Genomic DNA, 23,322 nt, shown 5'->3' with positions numbered 1-23,322 from the left:
TATTATTATTATTATTATTATTATTGTTATTATTACACCAAACAAAAACTGAGAAATACGATTAAAAAAAAAAATGGATCACTTTTTAAAACATGGACATTAAACCCAGGGATGACACTGGTGCCCTCTTTCTCTCAGCAGGCTTTAAGTATTTGTTTATCTCACAACAAGGGTCAGAGCGACTGTGGTGTAATGATTGACCATGTGACCGTTCGGGCAGCGGACGCGTTAACCTGCAGTGCCTCTAATAATCACACTACCTCATGTGATGACTGAGACAAGTGGGATTTATCTTCTATTAGATAACACTGTGTCTGCACCCACTGTGTGTTTACCTCTGGGTTTGAGCCAACCTGTGACAGAAAACTATAAACATATGTGTAAAGTCAGGAAGAAGGGCAGATAATAAGACTTAATTATAGCTTTATCATATTTTAGGTACGTCATTTTTCTGGTTTTGTGTCAAACATTTCATAACATTCAAAAACATGTTATCCATGAAGCCTTCCTTACAGGCGGATCTAGAATCCAGACAAGTTAAAACCTTACCCCTGTAAAGCCTGAACCGTCAAATAATTACCAGATAATTCTGATTCTTTGAAATTAGTGTTTTTTGCACCTTCTGACAAATAATGAAAAAAAAAAAATTAAATAGTAATTTGATATGAGTTTTAATTTGTATCATATTTGATACATCAGGCATTTTGGTGCATTATTTTTGCTTGAAGTTTCTTCTTTTTAAATAAACTAAAACGTATAAAAATAACATTTTTAGCCAGTTAAACTTTGAGTTTCCTTCAAATTAGTAACCTCGAACCTAGAAATTATTTTTTTCCATGATGCACGACAACGTCATACATATTTTGTATCTACTACTCTGCAAAAAAAAAAACTCATTTATTGTGTATTTCTTCTCTGAATTGTTTAATTTTAAGTGGAAATCAATGAGCAAAAGACAAGTATTTTAAATATTTACTAGGGAGTCATTGTGACATTCAACCAGTCCTCAATCATCATGATACAGCAGGTTGCATATATAAAAATACAATATACAATATAAATATCATATGTCTACTCTAAATATACCTCATTATGTCATTTAAACATGGCATTAAATAATAAAAAGACTGTATGTTGCTTTATGGAATGCATAATGTATAAAATGTAATAAAATGATGACTGACAGGTCTGAAAATAAATGTCCTTATATACCTGCTGTATCTATTTTGATTCACATAATTTCAACATGGTTTGACTATAAATTAAGTAAAGAAATATTAATTAGTCTTACATTGCATCAATCCATTAACTATTCCTTTCAGTAACAATTTTAAAGTTTTTTTCATCCAAACTTTTTCAAAGTTGGTAATTAGAAACATAACACATGATTTGCTGTGATGTCTAGAATCTTATAATCTAGAGAAGTCGAGCTGCTCCAGAAGAAGAAGAAAGACTTCACAGCAACATGCTATCGCTTTCATGCTCATGCAATGTGTGGCTTTAGTCTTGTGAAGTGTGATTGGCTCCTGATGTGTGTGTGTTTTCAGAAAAACCATCTGACTTCCAGTAGCCCTGGTCTGGACCCTATACCACCCCCTGCAGCCCTGCTGGCACCCTCCTCCAATCCTGTCCCAGCGTTTTTATCATCAAGGCTAATTTCTGCCTGTAATCTGATTAGGGCTCTGAGCTGCTTTAGCACCCTGCTGTGCTGTCTCTCTCCCTCAGCTCCCTTAGCGGACACACACACACACACACACACACACACACACACAGTGACATGCACACACTCAATCAGACAGGCAGGAGCTCGCCGTGTAGCCGGAGCAGTCACTCTTGTGCTGTGCTTGTCCCTGTGTGTGTGTGTGCACGGGGTCGTGTCACCGCCTCCATCCGTCCCTGCCTGTCTGCTGTTTGCCGGTAGCAGCCCTCGCCTCCACCGCTGCCGCTCCTGTCGCCCACAACAATCAACCAGCGCTGTGACCGGAGGAGAGTCTAGCAGCGGGGCATCCTTCTGTTCTTCTCCCCAAACATGTTTCGAAACCCATGGATCTCTAGTTACCATGTAAACCATGTGCAGCCCTGTGGCCAAGGTAAGGCCTGTGAAGGGGGAAGGTTTGGTCTGGCTATAGGATGACTTACGTAACCCACCGGAGTACCCTTTGCTCTGACTGCATGAGGGACTTGGCTCATGCGATGGAGCTCCTTGCTGGGATAATCAGAGTGTTTAGATGCTTTTGGTGATACAGTGGTCGTGGCGAGACAGAGGGATTCAAGTCACCTGTCTGACTCCTTCTTTTGCTTCTGTTGCTCTGCTGGATTGCGTAAACACAGATTCATGACATAAGATTGGAAGAGTTACTCATCCTCATCGGAAGTATTCACGGCTTTGGAGATAACTCAAATAGATTAAACCGATTGAAACACCTTGACTGCGGGCGTGAATGTTGGATGATGAATGAGCTCATCCAGTGCTGCATAATCAACAGGTGTGTGCTGTTTCGCATTTTCCTGTGTCCTGCTCTCTCATGATCGACCTTTATCATCTCCCGTTCAGATGAAGAAGAACTACTCCAAACAGATTGTGTGCAAGCAGAGGCTAGAGAGTCTATTTTGCACCTCTGAATATTTATAGAAAATCCCTCTCCTCACCGCGCTCTCTTTGGGACCGTCAGCAGCCTAAGCTGCTCTCTGGCACTGCCAGCCTTGAGCCTTGTATGCTGCTTGTTTTGTTGACAGCCTGCAGGCGTTTCCAGGGAATGCCGAGCTGACTTCTGTGCAAGGGGCTTTCCAGAAAGAAAAATAGAATGATTCAATTCATTTGACCCCACAGGAGGGTCGCATGCTTCAAAAACCTTGCCTTATGTGTTCAGATAATGAAAGTAGTAGGAGAATCACAGTCATCGTCTCGTCGTTTTAAAGGAAGAGTCCTTTAAAGTGAAAGTGTGTGACACAACATCGTAGACTGTATAAATAACGGACGTAGTATCCGTGACATCACCCATCTGTTCCTGAGCGCTGTTTTGAAGCCAATCAGCGGTGGCAGCCATATTGGAAATGCCGAACTCAACCAAAAGAGTGTGATAAAGAGGCGGAGTTTGAGCCTCCTAGCCAACAGTTATGTGTTCCTGTCTGTCAGTCAAGTCAGTCATGTCCTTATGTGAGCAAAAACTCGGAATCTTAATATCTTCTGAACCGTCACGTTAGAAAAATATTCACCCCCGTACAGTGTGTGCTGATAGAGAGATGATCTATCCAGACTACACTTGTCTTTTGAACCAGGCTGTAAACATGTTTCTTTCTGCTGTAAAGATCGTCTTCTTTGAATGGGTGTGTATGTGGTTTCTGGTGTTTCTGCAGCCAGACTCAAGCGGATTCTCCATGAATTGCAGTTTATAACACTTCGGCATGGGCTTCATATTTTGAGACCAGAGGTTGCTGCTTGCACAACACAGATTTTCTGAACGTGCATACATCTCATTCTGATTGTTTCATGCATCGCACTTTTAAATCCTTGAATTTCACAGTTTCTCTTCACAAAACACAGCGCAGCTCTTGAACTTCATTAAAAGAGCATTAAGTGTGTGTTTTCACTTCCTCAACGTCTTCCCCCGCCAGACGTTCTCGCTGTGTTGCCACACAGTCTTTGGGGGGGCCAAAATAAGACGGAGGTGTTCTGGAGGCGTCTGGAGCAGTAACAGGATCTGTCTCCTATACCGGGATACAACTTTTACACAAGCTGCTGTTGCTGTGACACGAGAGGGAGAGGGTCAGCTATCAGCTGGGAACTGGATGTAAACCTTCGGAGGGACTTGTTTTTGGATCTCACTGAGGCTGAAAGTTTCCTGCCAGAACTTAGAGGCACATTGTTGATGTTTACCTTGACGGAGGAACAGTGACCTCTCTTATTTAAACCTGAGCTAAGGATTTAAGTCAAGTCAGTCAGTGTATTTATAGATCACATTTAAAACAACAAGATAATGCAGGACCAAACTACTCACATTAATCAGCTGAGTTGAGAAATGTGTTTTGATTGATACGCCTACAGCAATATGAAGATTTTATATACATATATATACCTATATATGTATTTATTTTGGGGCTTTTTTGCACCTTTTTCAGAGAGGGGAGGAATGTGGATAGAGCTGGAAACAGGGAGAGAGTAGGGGGATGACATGCAGGAGGGGGGCCGCAGGCTGGAGTCGAGCCCAGGCCAACCGCTTCATGGGCGCGCAATTAAGCCATTAGGCCAAATCTGCGCCCAAGGTTTTTAATGATTTACAAAAAAACAGAATTTATTGTTAGCTTTTCTGGTGACAGACTTTTAGAAGTTGTAGAATCACTTGCAACCATGCAGAAATATGGGAGTCCACATTTCTTTTACTCTGTGATGGCACCTGACAGCTCATACAGATCCAAAGCCCCACAATGAAAAACACAACATGCTAAACTAGTGACGACAAATTACTGAAATAAGATTAAAGAGGCCCAGTTTGGGAAACACATCTATGAGTTTAAAGGCTTATTCCATGCCCAAACACTGCACAGCAGTTTATAATGCTATTAGACAGGATTTTAAGAGTCTCAGCAGCAGTCATTTTATCCTCCATCTTGGCAATTAGCAAAATAAACAGCAACACTGCAGTTAATGTATGTCAACTTTGTACCATGCTACTGAATCCAGCAAGGCTAGTTCCCTAACTCCTGCATTGTGTACATGCAGAGCTGTGATAAATCAGGGGTTCTTGTTTGTACAGTCGTCCAAACACAGGCGTACTCTTCCATCTTTGTGAGCAGCTACACTTTAAACAGCTTTGTTATGAACCTCAGGGCCAAGTGCAAAAAGTAAAGAGACCGTCTAAATGTCAGAAATGTACTTTTACTTTGTCAAGAATAACATCTTCCAGAACTCCAGCTCAGACACACAGAGAAAGGCCTTTCTGGAGTCAAGACTAATATCTTGTTTCTCTTTTCAGGATTTAAATCTGAATCTCCGACTAGACTCTGCAGCTCAGTCTCTCTACCGACAGAAACCTTGAGGTGAGTTTGTTTTGTTGTTGCGTAACCTGGACAGACACGAGCCAGATGGCGTGGAGTAAAAACATTCCTTTAAAGCTCACTGATGGACTCGTGTCACAAGGACTGTCAGTTTTAGATTCACCAATATGTCGTTTCACTGAGACCATTTACAGCATGCTGCTTTAGCTTACCGTGCGTAGTAAGCATTAAAGGCTGGGGATGCCTGGAGGGGCTTATCCTAAGACATGTTTTGTTCACATGACATTATGCTCCTAATACGTCCTCCAGGAGCACAAAGCCCCCTTTTGCAGAAGTTTGCAGTTAGCCCAGCTTGTATAGCATTTAGGTTTAGCATACTTCACAAATGATATAACAATATATCCAATCCACTTGATTTGTACAGCACATTTAAAAAAACAATCCAGTTTAGCAAAGTGCTGCACAGTGAGGTAAAATAAGTTAAAACACACAGAACATAAAACACTGTCAGAAAATAAAATAGAATAAAATAGAAGAATCATAATAAATCACAAAATAGTTAAAAAACACAAAAATTAAAATAAATACAGTAAATACACAAAAAACACACAAAAAAACAAACAAAAAAAAAAACATACAACACTTAAAAAAATTGTTTGAATACACAAAAAAATAAAACAAAAGAATGCAAAAATAAATAAAACTAAAGCCGCAAGCAGCGATGAACAGGCCCTCGCACAGCCGCGGCCGCCGCCTACGCGAGCCGCCGCCACATGTAAACCGTCGCCTGATATTTACCATCACATGATGCGAAAGCAAGATCTGAGAGTATGTACTGCCTCAGGTGGTGCAAATGTTCCAAGTTTTTGGCAGATTGCCAAGAAAACCTCAAAACTTGACAGTGGGCCACGCCCACAATTTTAGTCTGAACAGAATTCCTTTAACAATAATTTAATAGTCAATATGTCTGCTATAGAATGTGCCTTGTGTGGACTGAATCAGAGAAAAACTCTAGGAGGAGCTCTCAAAAGTATGCACCCTTATTTGGGCGTCATTCTTCACATTCAAAGCTGTATGTGCGTTTGATGCCCCGCCTCAACGCCTCACACGCCAACATTTTTTGTCTGATCAAAATTTGTTCTGATAATTTTTTCTCGTCAAGGTGTCTTCTATAGGTTGACCTTGGTTTGGACTGAATCGGAGAAAAGCTCTAGAAGTTAATAGTGAAAGTATGCACCCTTATTTTGGCCCCGTTTTTCATGTTCAAAGCTAGGTGGCGCTCTTCCTGTTGAGTTTGGGATATGGGTGCAAGAGGCTTTTTTGTGCGTCCTGATGCCATGAATATGGGTAAAATTTTTCAGGCATGTAGCTCAAAATAACCCCTATGGGGAGGGGTTTTTGAAAACTGTAGGGGGCACTAGTGAGCACATTTTTTCGACTTTTTTTGCGAAACCTATAAAATGTCGCAATTTTCCCAGGACTGATGAGTGTGTTGGATGAGGTGAGATTACGTGCATTTTAAAGTCACAAAAATCAATTTTCCGCCGTTTTTTTTTTATGCCCCGCCCCAAAGTCCGACACGCCCACAACTTTTGTCTGAACGGAAAGCCTTTACTTTGTATTAATCGTCAATGGGTTTACTATAGAATGTGCCTAGTTTAGACTGAATCGGAGAAAAGCTCTAGGAGAAATTAGCAAAAGTATGCACCCTTGCACGGACCCATTTTGGCCCCATTTTGGCCCCATTTTTCATGTTCAAAGCTAGGTGGCGCTCTTCCTGTTGAGTTTCAAATATGAGTGCAAGAGGCTTTTTTGTGCGTCCTGATGCCATGAATATGTGTAGAACTTTTCATGCAAGTAGCTCAAAAAAACTCTCTTCCTCTGGGGGGCGCTTCTGAATTTTTTTTTGCGAGACCTATAATAACTTGCAATTTTCACCAGACCCGATGAGTGTGCAAAAATATCTGCGCTTTCATTCACGTTCAGGGGTCCAAAAATGCGTTTTAAGTGGCGGAAGAAAGAACAATCCTTAGGGTTACAATAGGGCCTTCGCCACCAGCGGTGCTCGGGCCCTAATAATAACACTAAGAACAAATAAAAACCAAATAAGAACAGACAGAGACCACACAACTCTCATACTGGGTTAAAAGTCAAGGAGTAAAAATATGTTTTAAGACGGGATTTAAAAGTCATTAATGTTGGGGACAATCTAAAATGGGGGGGGGGGGGGGGGGGGGGGGGCAGCTTGTTCCACAGTTGCGGGGCTACTGCCGAGAAGGCACGGCCATCCCTGGTTTTCAGCCTGGTCTTAGGCAGGGGTTCCCAAACTTTTCATCCCGCGACCCCCAAAATATAGGTACCAAAGACTTGCGACCCCGACTGTCCCTCAAAGTGATTTGATGTGGCTTCATTTAACTGGTCTGCAGAAAGTTAGCCTACCTATATGAGCATATGGCTGTGTTTCCTGTGCTTTTATGAATGAACCTGCTGCTACTGATGCTTTTGATAATTAACTGTTCACTAACCCTAAACTTAGGAGTCATCTGGAAACTAAGAAAGGCAGAAAACTCATTACATTTTATATTTTCAAGGTTTTATTTCAAGGTTAGCTACTATTCTGGAAGACATCTCACGACCCTCCATTTGTGTCTTGCGACCCCCCAAGTGGTCCCTACCCACACTTTGGGAACCTCTGGTCTTAGGGACAATCAAATCTTAAAATTAATCCTAAAATGAACAGGGAGCCAGTGGAGGGAGGCAGGATTGGGGTAATGTGCTCTCACTTACAGGTGCCAGTTAAAAGTCGAGCAGCAGCATTTTGGACTAGCTGTAGGCGTGACAGGGAGGTCTGGTTAACACCTACATAAAGTGCGTTACAGTCCAGACCAGTCGAAAAAAGGCATGTATCACTTTCTGAAAATCATTCAAAGAGAAAACCAATTTAATCTTAGATAAAACAGACAACAGAATTGATCTGTTTATAGATTTAAAATCATCGTCCATTATAACACCAAGATTGGTTAATATAAAAGTAATAGACATGTTGTTTTATACATTTAAGGGACAAGAGATTGATGATAGTGATCCAATCAGAACTGAGGCTGAAGAAACCATTTCAGTCTAAAAGATCACAACAACTTCATACTGTGTGTTTCAGAAGCTTTATGCATGAGAATAATTGATTAGAAGTACTTAAATTAAATAATAATTGAAGTGCTACAACTTCAAGATAGTCATTCAATTGATTAAATATTCAGTGAAGCTTTTTTAAATTACAAACAAACGCCTGTTTTTTTATCCTCATGCAAGCTGTCGATTGTGACAAGAGGCATTAAGAGAAGAGCTTGATTGTCTGTTGCCACTTGGAGGAAAATCAGGACTCGCTGACCGAGTTCTTAAGCTGGATCCCGCTGGCGGTGACACCAGCTGAGCATCACCTTTACCTGCTATCACCTCGTTAAGACGCAGTGTTTGAGACAGAGTGGTTGGCGTGGCTGAAACTAAGCTCTGTTATTGTTAGAGTTTATCTGAATGAGTTGAGGAGCAATGGACTCAAACGCAGCACATGCTTGTTTTCTTGTAGGTATGTTTTTAAGAGGAATTTTACTAAGTTTGGAAATATGGATCATAACATGTCCTTGTTCAGTTTTCAGGGTGACTTCTCCTTGGGTGATCATACCACCTTGGTCAAGAGCGTTTCAACCCCAGATGCCAAACTTCTAGCAGTTCTTCCAAAGGGTATGCATGAGTTTTAACCACCACAGAATACAGCAGTATCGCCTTTTTACACATTGTATGATATCATTTGTACATTTTATGTTTTAACATTCAGTTTCAGAGTTGAAGAAATACTTTGAGGGATCCGTCACACATTCAGGAATGAACAGGTAACCTCAGGTCTCATTACACTATAGTTATACCTAAAGACATCTAAATGTTCTTGTAAAGTACAACAGCTGCTTACTGTTGTTTCTGAAAGGAAGGAGAGGATAGCCCGGCGTCTGGAGGGGATGGAAAGCGATGCTCCGCCTGCACTGGTGCCTGGTGGTTTGGTAGCCAACAGAATGCTGGAGGAGGACCCGCCTCGATACACCCGCGCCTCAGATAACTGTGAGCCATGTGTGATGGGTAAGCATGGCATGATGCACTGCAAGAGTTCTCTATATAATGCTGCTTTGATTGAAAGTTCTCATATCTGTCGCTATAATTGGAAGAAATGCAGTTGGTTTGAAATTAAACTTATAAAATGATTGCATGCTTTTGCATTTTGCAAAACGTTTGTGTTTCATTAGAATATATCCACGTTTCAGCAATGTGGGATTGAAGCTAGCAAACCTTTACAACATTTACCCAACTGTGAGATATCAAAGTTGGTTATGTGTGTAAAAAATACCATGCACTCTATATAACACTAAATGCATTTAGTTGATTACTACCCAATACCAAAAGTTCGGGCACTGAAGGAAATATTTTATTTTTTTAAGAAAAATATATGCTCATTTTAAATTTGTTGCCAGTTACAGGTTTCCAAAGAGTTAAGACAGACATAAGACATACAGACAACAGACAACAGACTTATGTCTGTTTTTAATGCAGTGACTTCAACTACAGTGATGTCTGTTTTTAATGCAGTGACTTCCACTACAGAGTCATGTCTGTTTTTAATGCAGTGACTTCCACTACAGAGTCATGTCTGTTTATTATGCAGTGACTTCCACTACAGAGTTATGTCTGTTTTTAATGCAGTGACTTCCACTACAGAGTCATGTCTGTTTATTATGCAGTGACTTCCACTACAGAGTTATGTCTGTTTTTAATGCAGTGACTTCCACTAAAGAGTCATGTCTGTTTTTAATGCAGTGACTTCCACTACAGAGTCATGTCTGTTTATTATGCAGTGACTTCCACTACAGTCATGTCTGTTTATTATGCAGTGACTTCCACTACAGTCATGTCTGTTTATTATGCAGTGACTTCCACTACAGAGTCATGTCTGTTTTAAATGCAGTGACTTCCACTACAGAGTCATGTCTGTTTTTAATGCAGTGACTTCCACTACAGTCATGTCTGTTTTTAATGCAGTGACTTCCATTACAGAGTTATGTCCGTTTTTAATGCAGTGACTTCCACTACAGAGTTATGTCTGTTTTTAATGCAGTGACTTCAACTACAGTGATGTCTGTTTTTAATGCAGTGACTTCCACTACAGAGTCATGTCTGTTTTTAATGCAGTGACTTCCACTACAGAGTCATGTCTGTTTTTAATGCAGTGACTTCCACTACAGAGTCGTGTCTGTTTTTAATGCAGTGACTTCCACTACAGACTCATGTCTGTTTTTAATGCAGTGACTTCCACTACAGAGTCATGTCTGTTTTTAATGCAGTGACTTCCACTACAGAGTCATGTCTGTGTTTAATGCAGTGACTTCCACTACAGTCATGTCTGTTTTTAATGCAGTGACTTCCACTACAGAGTCATGTCTGTGTTTAATGCAGTGACTTCCACTACAGTCATGTCTGTTTTTAATGCAGTGACTTCCACTACAGAGTCATGTCTGTTTTTAATGCAGTGACTTCCACTACAGAGTCATGTCTGTTTTTAATGCAGTGACTTCCACTACAGAGTCATGTCTGTTTTTAATGCAGTGATATCCACTATAGTCATGTCTGTTTTTAATGCAGTGACTTCCACTACAGAGTCATGTCTGTTTATAATGCAGTGACTTCCACTACAGAGTCATGTCTGTTTTTAATGCAGTGACTTCCACTACAGAGTCGTGTCTGTTTTTAATGCAGTGACTTCCACTACAGAGTTATGTCCGTTTTTAATGCAGTGACTTCCACTACAGAGTTATGTCTGTTTTTAATGCAGTGACTTCCACTACAGAGTCATGTCTGTTTTTAATGCAGTGACTTCCACTACAGTCATGTCTGTTTATAATGCAGTGACTTCCACTACAGAGTCATGTCTGTTTTTAATGCAGTGACTTCCACTACAGAGTCATGTCTGTTTTAATGCAGTGACTTCAACTACAGAGTCATTTTTTTTTTTTTTTAATGCAGTGACTTCCACTACAGAGTCATGTCTGTTTTTAATGCAGTGACTTCCACTACAGTCATGTCTGTTTTTTATGCAGTGACTTCCACTACAGAGTCATGTCTGTTTTTAATGCAGTGACTTCCACTACAGTCATGTCTGTTTTTTATGCAGTGACTTCCACTACAGAGTCATGTCTGTTTTTAATGCAGTGACTTCCACTACAGAGTCATGTCTGTTTTTAATGCAGTGACTTCCACTACAGAGTCATGTCTGTTTTAAATGCAGTGACTTCCACTACAGAGTCATGTCTGTTTTTAATGCAGTGACTTCCACTACAGAGTCATGTCTGTTTTTAATGCAGTGACTTCCACTACAGAGTCATGTCTGTTTTAAATGCAGTGACTTCCACTACAGAGTCATGTCTGTTTTTAATGCAGTGACTTCCACTACAGAGTCATGTCTGTTTATAATGCAGTGACTTCCACTGCAGATACTACTACTTATTAACATTTCACACAGTGTCCAAACTTTTACTGAACTGGGGTTGTACGTTGATTAATGCTTTGGCTAATAAAGGCATGCATATTATTACCTGTCAGGGCACCTCATTATTATTATATTATTTAAAAGGTCATAAATCAGACGTGGACAGTTCTCCGACGTGACTTAGATGTGGCAGAGTAAGTTGTTTTTAAGGAACGTAGTTGATAAGTGTCTCTTCTTTTTAACACAGTAAGGCGCTACAGTCGAGAGGAGCTGGAGGCCCCAAAGAAGCAGCTGTCACCTCAAGACAGATCACAGCAGGTCAAAGGTGGTGTTGGCGGCGCCCGTCCAGAGCCAGTGTTGGTGTATGTTGACCCAGTGACTTTATCCACCACCTCTACACCCACAACCGGCCCCACAGACCCCGCCAGCCTTAGCTCCAAGGCTGAACGCATAGCACGCTACAAAGCGGAGCGGCGCCGCCAGCTTTCAGAGCGTTATGGCATCCAACTGGACCAGGAGCTGGACATCGATTACAAACCACGCTACCGCTCACGGCGTGATCCAGAAGCTTCTGAACGCCAGCCAGCTGCCAGGCGAGACAGGGACAAACAGGAAGTAGAAGAACAAGGGCAGGAGCTAAGGGTGCCGTACCGCTCGGGAGTGGGCCGGGTTTACATGAGGACTCACCCAGATCCTACCCCTGTTTCCACTTCAAGCCCCGCCCACTCCTCTCAAGCTCCTCCTCCAACGCAAGAAAGAGCAAGGGGATTTTCAGAAAGGGAAAGAGAGATGAACATAGAGAACTACCGGCGTGGTGGGGCACAACAGCGCTCAGCCAGATCTAGAACCCAGGAGTACCATCCTCTCCCGACACAGCAGCAGCAGCAGCAGCAGCAGCAGCAGCAGCAACTCCCCCAACAGGATGCAACCCGCCAGGAGCCAAGCCCCGCCTCCACTCGGGATTACAGTATCGCAGCAGTGCCCAGCTCTCCTCGCACTGCCCGCCGGAACTCCCTGCCCTCCACTCGCTATGGCATCTCACCTGGGGATTTATTCATCGAGCAGCAGGCCCAGAGCATCCTCAACAGGCAGGGGTGAGTTCACCTTCCTACTACAACTTTCTCTCAGACTGTGGATAACACAAGATGTCACAGTGCTGATTTTGGACTAATGTTTCAAGGCTTCAAATGTGGCTTTTCATTTTAATATAGAAGAATTGAGAGGAGAGGTGTGACTGGTATGCAAACCATAAATCATCAGCTAACACTAGCGCTAACTTTGCTAGCCAGGTGAGTCTGCAGAGCGAGGTAAAAGAGGTGCTAAGTTACCCTCGTATGAACACAGGAGTCCCGAAAGTGCTTTTAGTGAAACCGAACACTGGACGTAGCTATCTTCATGTGGCGGTGGTTTGACTTTGGGATCATTGAACTTATACTCTGCTTTATTGTCTTATAAACAGTAAATGATGATCTGCATTGTAAGGATTTAAAAAGTGTTTACTGATGTGATGGATCAGGATAGAAGTGGGCTCATTTTCTCATCTGCGTCTAGACAATCAGATGTTTTTCACTACAGCTGCGCCCCCTGCTGTCCACAGAAAGAATGCAGGTTTAAAATTGTGATGGGCATTTCAAGCCAAAATCCAATTCAATAATCACTGGCATCTATTTGGCGTCTATTTGGAATCAAAACGTTGCACGGTACTTCCACTAGATCCACTACAGTCCGGCTCTGTGCTTTCTCGTCCGTCAAAACCCACCGGTTCCGTTTTTTGACCGCTGGACAGCTGGAGTCATGTGACCAAGGTCTTCCCTCAGTTATGACTGAATCAAGGATTCTCCTCCTCCTCTCCTCATCCATGTTGTCTTTCTGGTCCTCTGAAAACCTCTGACCTGTTGACTCCAGGCCTGGCTCCTCTCATCATGACTTTGGTTTGTTGTTGTAGTTAAGTGAAATAGGATCTGGTGATAACACAGAGTGTTTTATTCTGAAAATTTACCGGATGTTTTCATTTTGTTTTGGTGAAACCTGACTTCCTGTCCCGCTCCATCTGCTCTGTTGAGATTGATGCGTCGTGCTCCGGCATCCGGCAAAAATAGAAGTCTTGTGTATCTGATCCGGAGGACTCCGACCTGCCGGATCAGAGACGCAGAAGGAACGCAATGGAGTGGATCCAGTGGAAGTTAACACATTGACTAGAATAGAAACCTATCAGATCTGGTGCTGTGACGGATCAGAGACGGACCGGACACGGATCTGGTGGAATTTGGCCATTAAGTTGAGACAACAGTGACTCACTAGGACGAGGTGCAGCTAGTAGCGGGCACTGGTAGCGTCTGTTTCGACCTTTATGTCGGTGTTTCTGTGACACAGTAGCATGGCGTGTGTGTTTACATTTTAAAGCCATGCTCAGTCTCAGTCAGACTGAGTTCTCTTCTTTTGCTATTTAATGGAGTAAGCATTCTTCTTCTCCTGTAACTTAATTGCGGTTAGCTTTAATTCGCTCTTTAGCAACCTTCTGATGGGAATATAGTATTACAACCGGGCACAGATGGAAATGAGATAATATTCACATTAACTCTTCCATTTTTAAAAAGGGAACGGATATTTGTGCATTCGAAATCATGTCCCATCCCTAGTTTAAAAGCACTCGCCTAGAGACACAAGCTTGTATTCCTGCACAGGTGTCTTTCTCACTACATTATAAACCCCCACTTTGGCTTTGGTTCGACTCACTGGAGGCGTAAGAGTAGCTCCTCATAAGTACCAAAATAACCCAGATCATTATTACAAGCCATTAAACTCCTCTCCAGGTTGTTCTGTCTGCTGCGTATCGCTGCCCGTAGAAAGCTGGGGCGGTATTTTTAGATGAATTGTTGTCCCAGAGAGGATTTAGACGACATGAACCCTGTATTCCTCACCGTGCTTTTAATCACCTGGTTTAAGCATTGGACATTTTCACCATTGCTACTCTTGTTTCTGAATGAATAGGTGCAGTTCTGGCTTGCTGCTAAGCTAGCTTGCCTGCAGCTTTGATTGAAGTCCCAACATGAGGATCTTTCTAGACTGTAGGTGCAGCTCTGTCACGCTTGCCCTGCTCCGGTTTCACATAGAAAGGCGTTCTGGGGAGCTCATCAGGGGAAGGTTGCAGGGTAGATTGCAGGGTTGGTGTTATGAGTTGACGTGACATATCTGCCTGTCCCCTATAACCCCTATTTAACAGCAGCCTGATACAAGAAGACGAGGATTGTAATACTTCTAAAAATGATGAAGGGTTATATTTATCAACAAAGACAGTCATTTGGTCTTAAAGAGAACACACTTTTGAAGAGCATGCTCAGAGAATCCACACCTGATCCCCTCCCTCAGTTATCTCTCTACATGTGCAGTTTGTCTTGCACTGAAGTTTCCCTCACACTGTCCCCACCTCGTCTCATAGCCTGGCCGCCCTCTCAAAGAGCGACTGGTCTCTCAACACAGACCCAGAAAGAGACGGTGAGACAGTCTTCAGCTGCCCTGAGAGGTACTGTGACAGGTTGCCGTCAGTGTGAAGACCTTACACATCTCTGAAGTCCACCGGGTACGTGTGTTTAAACTGGCAGCATCAACGTCATGTTCAAGAGACGTACTGATTCATTCTGCCTTAATCTCATGCAACCTTTTTAATTCTTCTCTCTGATATCTCCACTACTTAATATAGACTCTACATGTGTGATATGCCAGCCTTTAAAAACACGTCCTTGGTGGACTCATCCCAGTAGATAAACCTCATAACTCAGAGATCTAGTTTGAATTCCCTTTCCTTACTTGTGTTGTGATCTCCCGTCTAACAGGTGTTTAAAGTTTGTGGTCCTGTCATCACTAAGGATACATTCACTAATGTTCATATATATACATCCGTCATTATTACTCTCATTTATTCTGAGGTTATCCATACAATTAAAAAGGAACTCAGCTAAAAGAACCTCTTTATAGGACCCTCTACAGAGCATCTTCGTCACAGCTGCTGACTTGTATGTCCGGTGTGACTCAACAAACTCAGGATAAAAATGATTTGAGATATCAAGAATAAAGTTGTGATATTAAAAGATAGCTGTAATAGTTGAAGTTGTAATAGCACAAGATTGAATTCATAGTATTATAAGAATAAAGTTGTAATGATGAATGATTATAGTCATCATATTATAGGAATAAATGACTTGTACGACAGAGGAGTAGGGCCACATTAAGCATTCAAATGATTTGAGATTTCAAGAATAAAGTCATAATATTAAAAGATTAAAGTCGTATTATTATAAGACATATAACATTCAGTTGGAAATATAGGAAAATAAACTTGTAAATTTATAAGATTAAAATTGAAATGTATGTGACAAAAATATTGGTTATGTATGAGAATAAACGTATAAATGAATAATAATAATATTTGTAAGACTCAGAGTGCTTCTCTGGGTACTCAAAGTCACATTACATGAAATGCAAAAAATAGATAAAATACTGAAAACAGAGATAGGGAGGCAGTAGAGGTAAATAAACCTGTAAATTAACATAATTTAAGTTGTAAATTTACAATAATAAAATCTGAATCTTGTGAGGATAAAGTTGGAAATCTAAGAAATGTTAATTTAAAAGAATAAACCTGTTAATTAACGTGATTTAAGTTGTTAATTAAAAAGAATAAACCTGTTAATGAACATGATTTAGGTTGTTAATTTAAAAGAATAAACCTGTTAATTAACATGATTTAAGTTGTTAATTTAGAATAATAAACCTGTTAATGAACATGATTTAGGTTGTTAATTTAAAAGAATAAACCTGTTAATTAACGTGATTTAAGTTGTTAATTTAGAATAATAAAGCTGTTAATTAACGTGATTTAGGTTGTTAATTTAAAAGAATAAACATGTTAATTAACGTGATTTAGGTTGTTAATTTAAAAGAATAAACATGTTAATTAACGTGATTTAAGTTGTTTATTTAAAAGAATAAACATGTTAATTAACGTGATTTAAGTTGTTAATTTAAAAGAATAAACATGTTAATTAACGTGATTTAAGTTGTTAATTTAGAATAATAAACCTGTTTATTAACGTGATTTAAGTTGTTAATTTAGAATAATAAATCTGTTAATTAACGTGATTTAGGTCGTTAATTTAAAAGAATAAACATGTTAATTAACGTGATTTAAGTTGTTAATTAAAAAGAATAAACATGTTAATTAACGTGATTTAAGTTGTTAATTTAGAATAATAAATCTGTTAATTAACGTGATTTAAGTTGTTAATTAAAAAGAATAAACCTGTTAATTAACGTGATTTAAGTTGTTAATTAAAAAGAATAAACATGTTAATTAACGTGATTTAAGTTGTTAATTAAAAAGAATTAACCTGTTAATTAACGTGATTTAAGTTGTTAAATTAAAAGAATAAACATGTTAATTAACGTGATTTAAGTTGTTAAATTAAAAGAATAAACATGTTAATTAACGTGATTTAAGTTGTTAATTTAGAATAATAAATCTGTTAATTAACGTGATTTAAGTTGTTAAATTAAAAGAATAAACATGTTAATTAACGTGATTTAAGTTGTTAATTTAGAATAATAAATCTGTTAATTAACGTGATTTAAGTTGTTAATTAAAAAGAATAAACCTGTTAATTAACGTGATTTAAGTTGTTAATTAAAAAGAATAAACATGTTAATTAACGTGATTTAAGTTGTTAATTAAAAAGAATTAACCTGTTAATTAACGTGATTTAAGTTGTTAAATTAAAAGAATAAACATGTTAATTAACGTGATTTAAGTTGTTAATTAAAAAGAATTAACCTGTTAATTAACGTGATTTAAGTTGTTAAATTAAAAGAATAAACATGTTAATTAACGTGATTTAAGTTGTTAAATTAAAAGAATAAACCTGTTAATTAACGTGATTTAAGTTGTTAAATTAAAAGAATAAACCTGTTTATTAACGTGATTTAAGTTGTTTATTTAAAAGAATAAAATCAGAATCTTATGAGGATAAAGTTGGAAATATAAGAAAATAAACTTGTGCATTAACTAAATTAAAATCATTATTTTTGTGTCAAAAAAACTATGAAAACTAGTGGATTAAACTTGCAAATTAACGTCCCCAAAGTTGTAAATTTAAAAGAATAAAGTCAGAATCTTATGAGGATAGCGTTGTTATTTTAGGCTGCAATTAATCCAAACGTAAAATAACATATAGCAGGATATCAGAGGAGCAGCCACCTGCTCTAAAACAAGGAACATGGATCATGTTTGAAGTAATATTTGAAAGCTGAGGATAAACAGCGGTTTTAGAAGCGTGCACAGACTGCCTCCCTTCTTCAGAACAGGCTCAGCTTGTTTCTAAATCTTTTCAGAATCCTGATTCTTATGGCACCATGGTGCTAATGTGCTAAAAGATTGAGTATTCAGTTACTTATGAAACCTTTACACTTAGAACCACACATTTAGGTGCAGGCGGCTGGCTGCTGTCCTGATGGTCCCCTTCAAATTACCATGTAAGCTAACCATAGCCTAAAATTTAAAATAAATCTAATTTCTTTCTTTTATAAAGTGGCCCTAACACTCCGTCTTACTTCTGAGTTTAAAATCAGAGTAAGGGTCTGTGCTAACTCTGAAACTTGTCTCAACAAGACCTTGAACTTGTTCCAAAAATAGGCACACCTGCCCTCGCTGATGTTACAACTTTGTGACACATAAGAAGGATCTGGATCAATTAGCATATTATCATAAAAACACAAAGAAAGGAAGGAGTGCATTCAGACTCTAAGTAAAGACATGGTAATGTTTGAGAGACAGCACTCTCACCCAGAACTCTGTAAAACCTGCAGCACCCCCTCCACCTGCACCCTTGTGAAGTTAACAGGGCTGTGGTGGGTGGCCTGTGCTTCCTGAGCAGTATAGGGTGGTGTTAGTGAACCAGAGTTGATGGGGTGACAACATTAGTCAGCTAAGTGCCCTGACCCGGTCAGTCTCAGACCCACCAGCTCAGCAGCTGAGACTGCACTCACATCCCCCCTCCTCAGGTTCAAGCGATGAAATGACATCTGAGTCCTGGACGGTCAGTGACTTTCACAATGTTGTTACATAAGACATGCTTTTCTCCTTTTCCCTGATATGATGTGGTGCTGAGAGGAACATATACGGGGACGGGTTAGAGGAAATCTTTGATATTCTCTCATAGGCCTCGTGGTGCTGCAGGGTTTAGAGTTTCAGGTCCTACATGTACTTTTGGTGGCAGACGCTGGCCCAGATACGTGACATAGCTGGTTCATTGATACCCTGTGAGGGGACGGGTGTTCATGTCCAGCCTTTGATGGGTAAGGAGAGGGGACATTTATGAAGGTTTGACTTCCTCAGTCCAACAGAGAGTGTTCATAAAGCATGCATTATCCATCCGCACACACAAAAAGCTTGATTCAGAAGAAATCAGCTCCGTCTGTTAGCTGGTGGCCGGGCATTGCAAGTCCTCCATGCCGTGTCAGATAGAGCGAAGGCCCATCAATTATGTCTGGCTTAGTGGTCTACAATGAGATTAGAGCAACCTTTGGCTACCAGAGGTCAGAGGGTTGGGGATGTAAATAGTTCTGCTTCTGTTACTTTTTTGGCACGCAGTCATCAGAGAGAGAGAGAGAGAGAGAGAGAGAGAGAGAGAGAGAGAGAGAGAGAGAGAGAGAGAGAGAGAGAGAGAGAGAGAGAGAGAGAGAGAGAGAGAGAGAGAGAGAGAGAGAGAGAGAGAGAGAGAGAGAGAGAGAGAGAGAGAGAGAGAGAGAGGGAGCTGTTTGAACCAGGACTCAAATTTAAACCCAGGACATGCCGCCACTTGACCTTGTTGCAATCTCACTGCCATTGGACTTAGGATCTCAAGTTGGCCCTCAATTTTTATGCAACAAGTGGTTTCTGGATATACATTCGGAGTGTGTTAATGCTGAGATTCTTGATTCGTCTGGCTGAAATTTGTAGCGTAAATCAGTCAAATTTGGCGTGTCAGGTTTGGATGTCAAAGGCACTGTGAGGAGTTTTAATGTTTTGATTCTGGGGACCCCCTTTGGATGAAATCAGTCATTTCTTTCTGGGATAAAGACTCTGTTTCCCATGAGCACCGTCACTCTCTGTGGGGCTCTTAAATTATGGAAGCAAATGACTTTTTTTTAAGACAACTTTTCGCAGGATGCAGAGTGATGAGGTCATGGAGCAGACGTACCGGTTTTACGTTACCCTTAACAGCCCCGGTGTCAGGATGTGAGCTCTGGCGTCCCAATAGATGTCTGAATAATGTAAATATGAACACGGTTTGACTCTTCAGTCCTCATATACCTGGGTTGTATTTCCGGGCTGGTGCTCAGGCTGGTTCGGAGCTGGATAAACTTGCGAACCAACACGGCACCCGTTTGTTTTTCCACCCGCTTGAGCCCGTGGAAGAGGCACGCCATGACGTCAGATTTATATGACCGCTTTTCCCAGCAGCGCTAGTGCAAACTTACCCTCACAACAACAACGATGGTGGACAACGTCAGCTTGTGTATTCGGCCGACCACTGCTTTGCCTTGGAATCCATTAGTCTCTTTGATTTTTTCACTGCAGGACAATGGAGGAAACACGTTTGGTTTGTGTTTTTGATCACAGCAACCCCGCCCTTCGCCCCTGACATAAGCGGTTCGTGGTTCTAGAACAGCAAAGAGTTGGAGCCGCTCTGGAACCGGTTTTCCCAGCCGGGTGCCGGTTCACTCGCAGTCGAAACACGAAAAAACAGTTCTCAATTGAGTGCTGGCTCCGAACCGGCCCTGAAACTGCCTAGGTCCAAAAGGGGTAAAGAGCAGTGAAGCATTCACATTTAATCCTGATCATAGACATTCAGCTCTTTTAGCTAGCAAAGCCCTGTACATCTGTTTGATAATCCTGCTCCAGTATCAGCCGTAAGGACGAAACATCGTGTCAAAGGATGATTATACGAAGGAGAAAAACTCCTCCTACTTGATAGCTTACTCCAACGGCCAAACATCACCAGCAGAGCTCTAAGCACACACCTCAGGGGGAGGGAGGAACATCAACTCAGCCTTATACCTGCAGAAAATCTGAATGTGAGTGAGACTATTTCAACATCAGTGAAAAACTCCTCACAGTGCCTTCAAGTTTGACGTGATACCTACACAAATAGGCGGTCACAACTCTCCAATGAAAGCATCTAGTTGAGCAGTGGAAATCTGTCAGGTTCACTTTATCATATACCAAAAAATAAAGGTTCATGCTCCTCAGTCGTCCCTCGTCTAAGTTCAATCAAGAGTTCAGAGAATGAAGCCGGTATCTCAGTGACCCTTATTCATTCCTTTCCCCAAGAATCCGTGTAAGAGAACGATTGTCAAGAGATGAAACTGCTCAGAGGCCTCCTGACTGGAGTCCAGACAGGCACCAGGCTAACAGGCACCGCACTCAAGGGAACGCTGCTCAGTATGCCGCGCAGTGCTCAGAACCCAACCAGCAGAGGACTGTTCCCCAGACTCAGCCGAGCCCCAGTCACCATTCTGCCCACGGCCAAACAGCCTCCGCTCCCTCTGCTGCTGGGTATCAACACACTGGTCCTGCTGTGGACTCTCAGCCCTACATGGCCGCCCCCGCCCCAGTGGCATCCGCCAGATTGTCAGGACCTCCTGAGGTACTACCACGAAGGAGAGTCAGTGCTGATCAAATCCACGCCGCCCACAAGGAGGCGAGACTGGAGGCGAGGCAGGTCCTGAAAGAGGAGGCGCATACAGAAGGTCTGCTTAAGAGCAGGAAAGCTGTGCTGCCCTCAGAGATCCGTCGAAGGGAAAAGAGTGTGGATGACCCCCAAAGGGGCACTCATGAAGACATGGACTGGCAGAACTACAGCCCAGAGAGGAGGAGAAGGAGTCGAGGGGAGGAAGACTGGGATCAGGAGAGGCCGAGGGAAAGAGGGAGGGAGAGAAATGTTGAGAGGATCAGAAACAGAGGCAGAGAGCATCTCTCTAGTCATGACAGCCAAGAGGAGAGAGTGTTTAGGTCTGTGCAGCCTCCCCACAGCTCTGTGACCCAGCAGCCAAGACAGCATCAACCATCAGGGCATGTATATCACCAAGAGCCCCAGAGTCTGCACCAAGAGCCCCCAAACCAGCAACAGTACCAACCAAGAATGAGACAACATGAAGCTGAACTTCAACAGCAAGATCCTCAGAGGCAGAATCAGTACCAACACCTGAGACAGCCTCAAGAGACTGTGAGACCCCATCAGTCCCAAAGACAGCTGGAGTATGACCTCCAAAGACAAGAGTCCACTAGTCAGCTGCAAGACTATCAGAGGAGACCCCGTGAACCCCAGCAGGACAAAGATTCAGCCCTGCAGCAGGATCCATCAGTGCACCAGAGGGCTGACTCAGCCGTCTACCTCCAGAAAGGCCACTCTCTGCCTCAGGCCAGACAGAGGAGCACTGAGGCGAGCGGAGGTCTCAAACCCAAGGTACGAACCCGCTCCATGTCAGACATCGGTCTGAGCCAGCATTCTGCCACGTACCGCATGGAGAGGGCCGCGGCCAGCAGGGAGGCGTCGAGGGCGGCGCCTCCATCGGGGGCCGCTAATGGAGAGACGGGCGCCCTGGACACCAGAGTGTCCGTTGCACAGCTGAGACACTCTTACCTGGAGAACGCAAACCGGAAACCTGAGCTGTAGGTTCACTGGCATGGACTCTGCGTGGAATCGCTTAACTACTAACTGTGCATGTGCTCGCCTCCCCTCACATCCAAGACAGATTGACCTTCATCAACAGGTTTCATGACTTTACAGGGAAGGAAGCAAATTAAGATATTCTTCTCTATCGATGATGCTACTAAAGTCTAGTGACACTTTCCAACTTATCTTTACTTATTATTTTTATTGTGCAAGAAATGTGCTTCACAAGAAAAGGGGGACCAAAGATTGTAGACAGAATAACAAGTAAAAAAGGCACCAATAGAGACAACATAAAAAAACAGACAAACAAAGCAGTGATAATAATAATAATAATAATAATAATAATAAGAAGAAATATGATAATAACGATAATAATGATAATTATAATAATAATAATAATAATAATAATAATAGTACAAATAATAATAATAATGAATATGATAACAATGATAATAATAATAATGATAATAATAATAATAATAATAATAATATAATAAACCATGTGATAATAATAATTATTATAAGAGGAAAACAAAGGTAAAAACAAAATAAAAGAAACAGCAACAACAAAACAAAACAAAAACCAGACAAACAAACAAAGAAAAACAATTGATGTTTATATAAAAATAGAACAGAAACAACCTATAAAAAGTAAGCAATGATAGAGGGAGAAAAGAAATAATAATAATAATAATAATAATAATAATAATAATAATGATAATAATAATAATAATAATAATAACAATGATGATACTAATAATAATAATAATAATAATAATTATAATAATAGGAAAGTAAATAAATATATTATATCAATAATGTCAATGAAACATAAACGGCTGAATGACAGTTTCCTAATCATTAATTTTAAGGGGTTAGTATGAAATACAATACAATTAAATAAATAAATAGGTAGATAATATATATAAATATGTATACAAATAAATAAATTAATAGGTAGATGATAATATATATAAAAACATGAATATGAATGAATGAATAAATAAATACATAAATAAATAAATAAATAAATAAACATGTATATAAATGAATAAATAAACAAACACAGTGTGTCTTGTCCGGGTTAATGTT

At 40.8% G+C, this 23,322-nt stretch overlaps 1 protein-coding gene across 1 annotated transcript in view; it reads left to right on the top strand.

Annotated features, from left to right (window-relative positions):
* The first annotated feature begins 1,987 nt into the window (after positions 1–1,987).
* LOC117826709 (supervillin-like) overlaps positions 1,988–23,322 on the top strand; it is a 75,389-nt gene continuing 54,054 nt past the window's right edge. Inside the window, exons 1-7 of the mRNA XM_034702966.1 lie at positions 1,988–2,090; positions 4,974–5,037; positions 8,642–8,733; positions 8,828–8,882; positions 8,975–9,123; positions 11,769–12,615; positions 20,886–22,226. Of these exons, the coding sequence (XP_034558857.1) occupies positions 2,030–2,090; positions 4,974–5,037; positions 8,642–8,733; positions 8,828–8,882; positions 8,975–9,123; positions 11,769–12,615; positions 20,886–22,226 (2,609 nt within the window). The 5' untranslated portion in view covers positions 1,988–2,029. The remainder of the gene's footprint in view (positions 2,091–4,973; positions 5,038–8,641; positions 8,734–8,827; positions 8,883–8,974; positions 9,124–11,768; positions 12,616–20,885; positions 22,227–23,322) is intronic.

This window comes from Notolabrus celidotus, chromosome 15 (genome assembly GCF_009762535.1).
Source record: "Notolabrus celidotus isolate fNotCel1 chromosome 15, fNotCel1.pri, whole genome shotgun sequence".
NCBI classification, from domain to species: Eukaryota; Metazoa; Chordata; class Actinopteri; order Labriformes; family Labridae; genus Notolabrus; species Notolabrus celidotus.
Note: the sequence above shows the minus strand (reverse complement) of the source record. Positions and strands in the feature narration are given on the sequence as shown.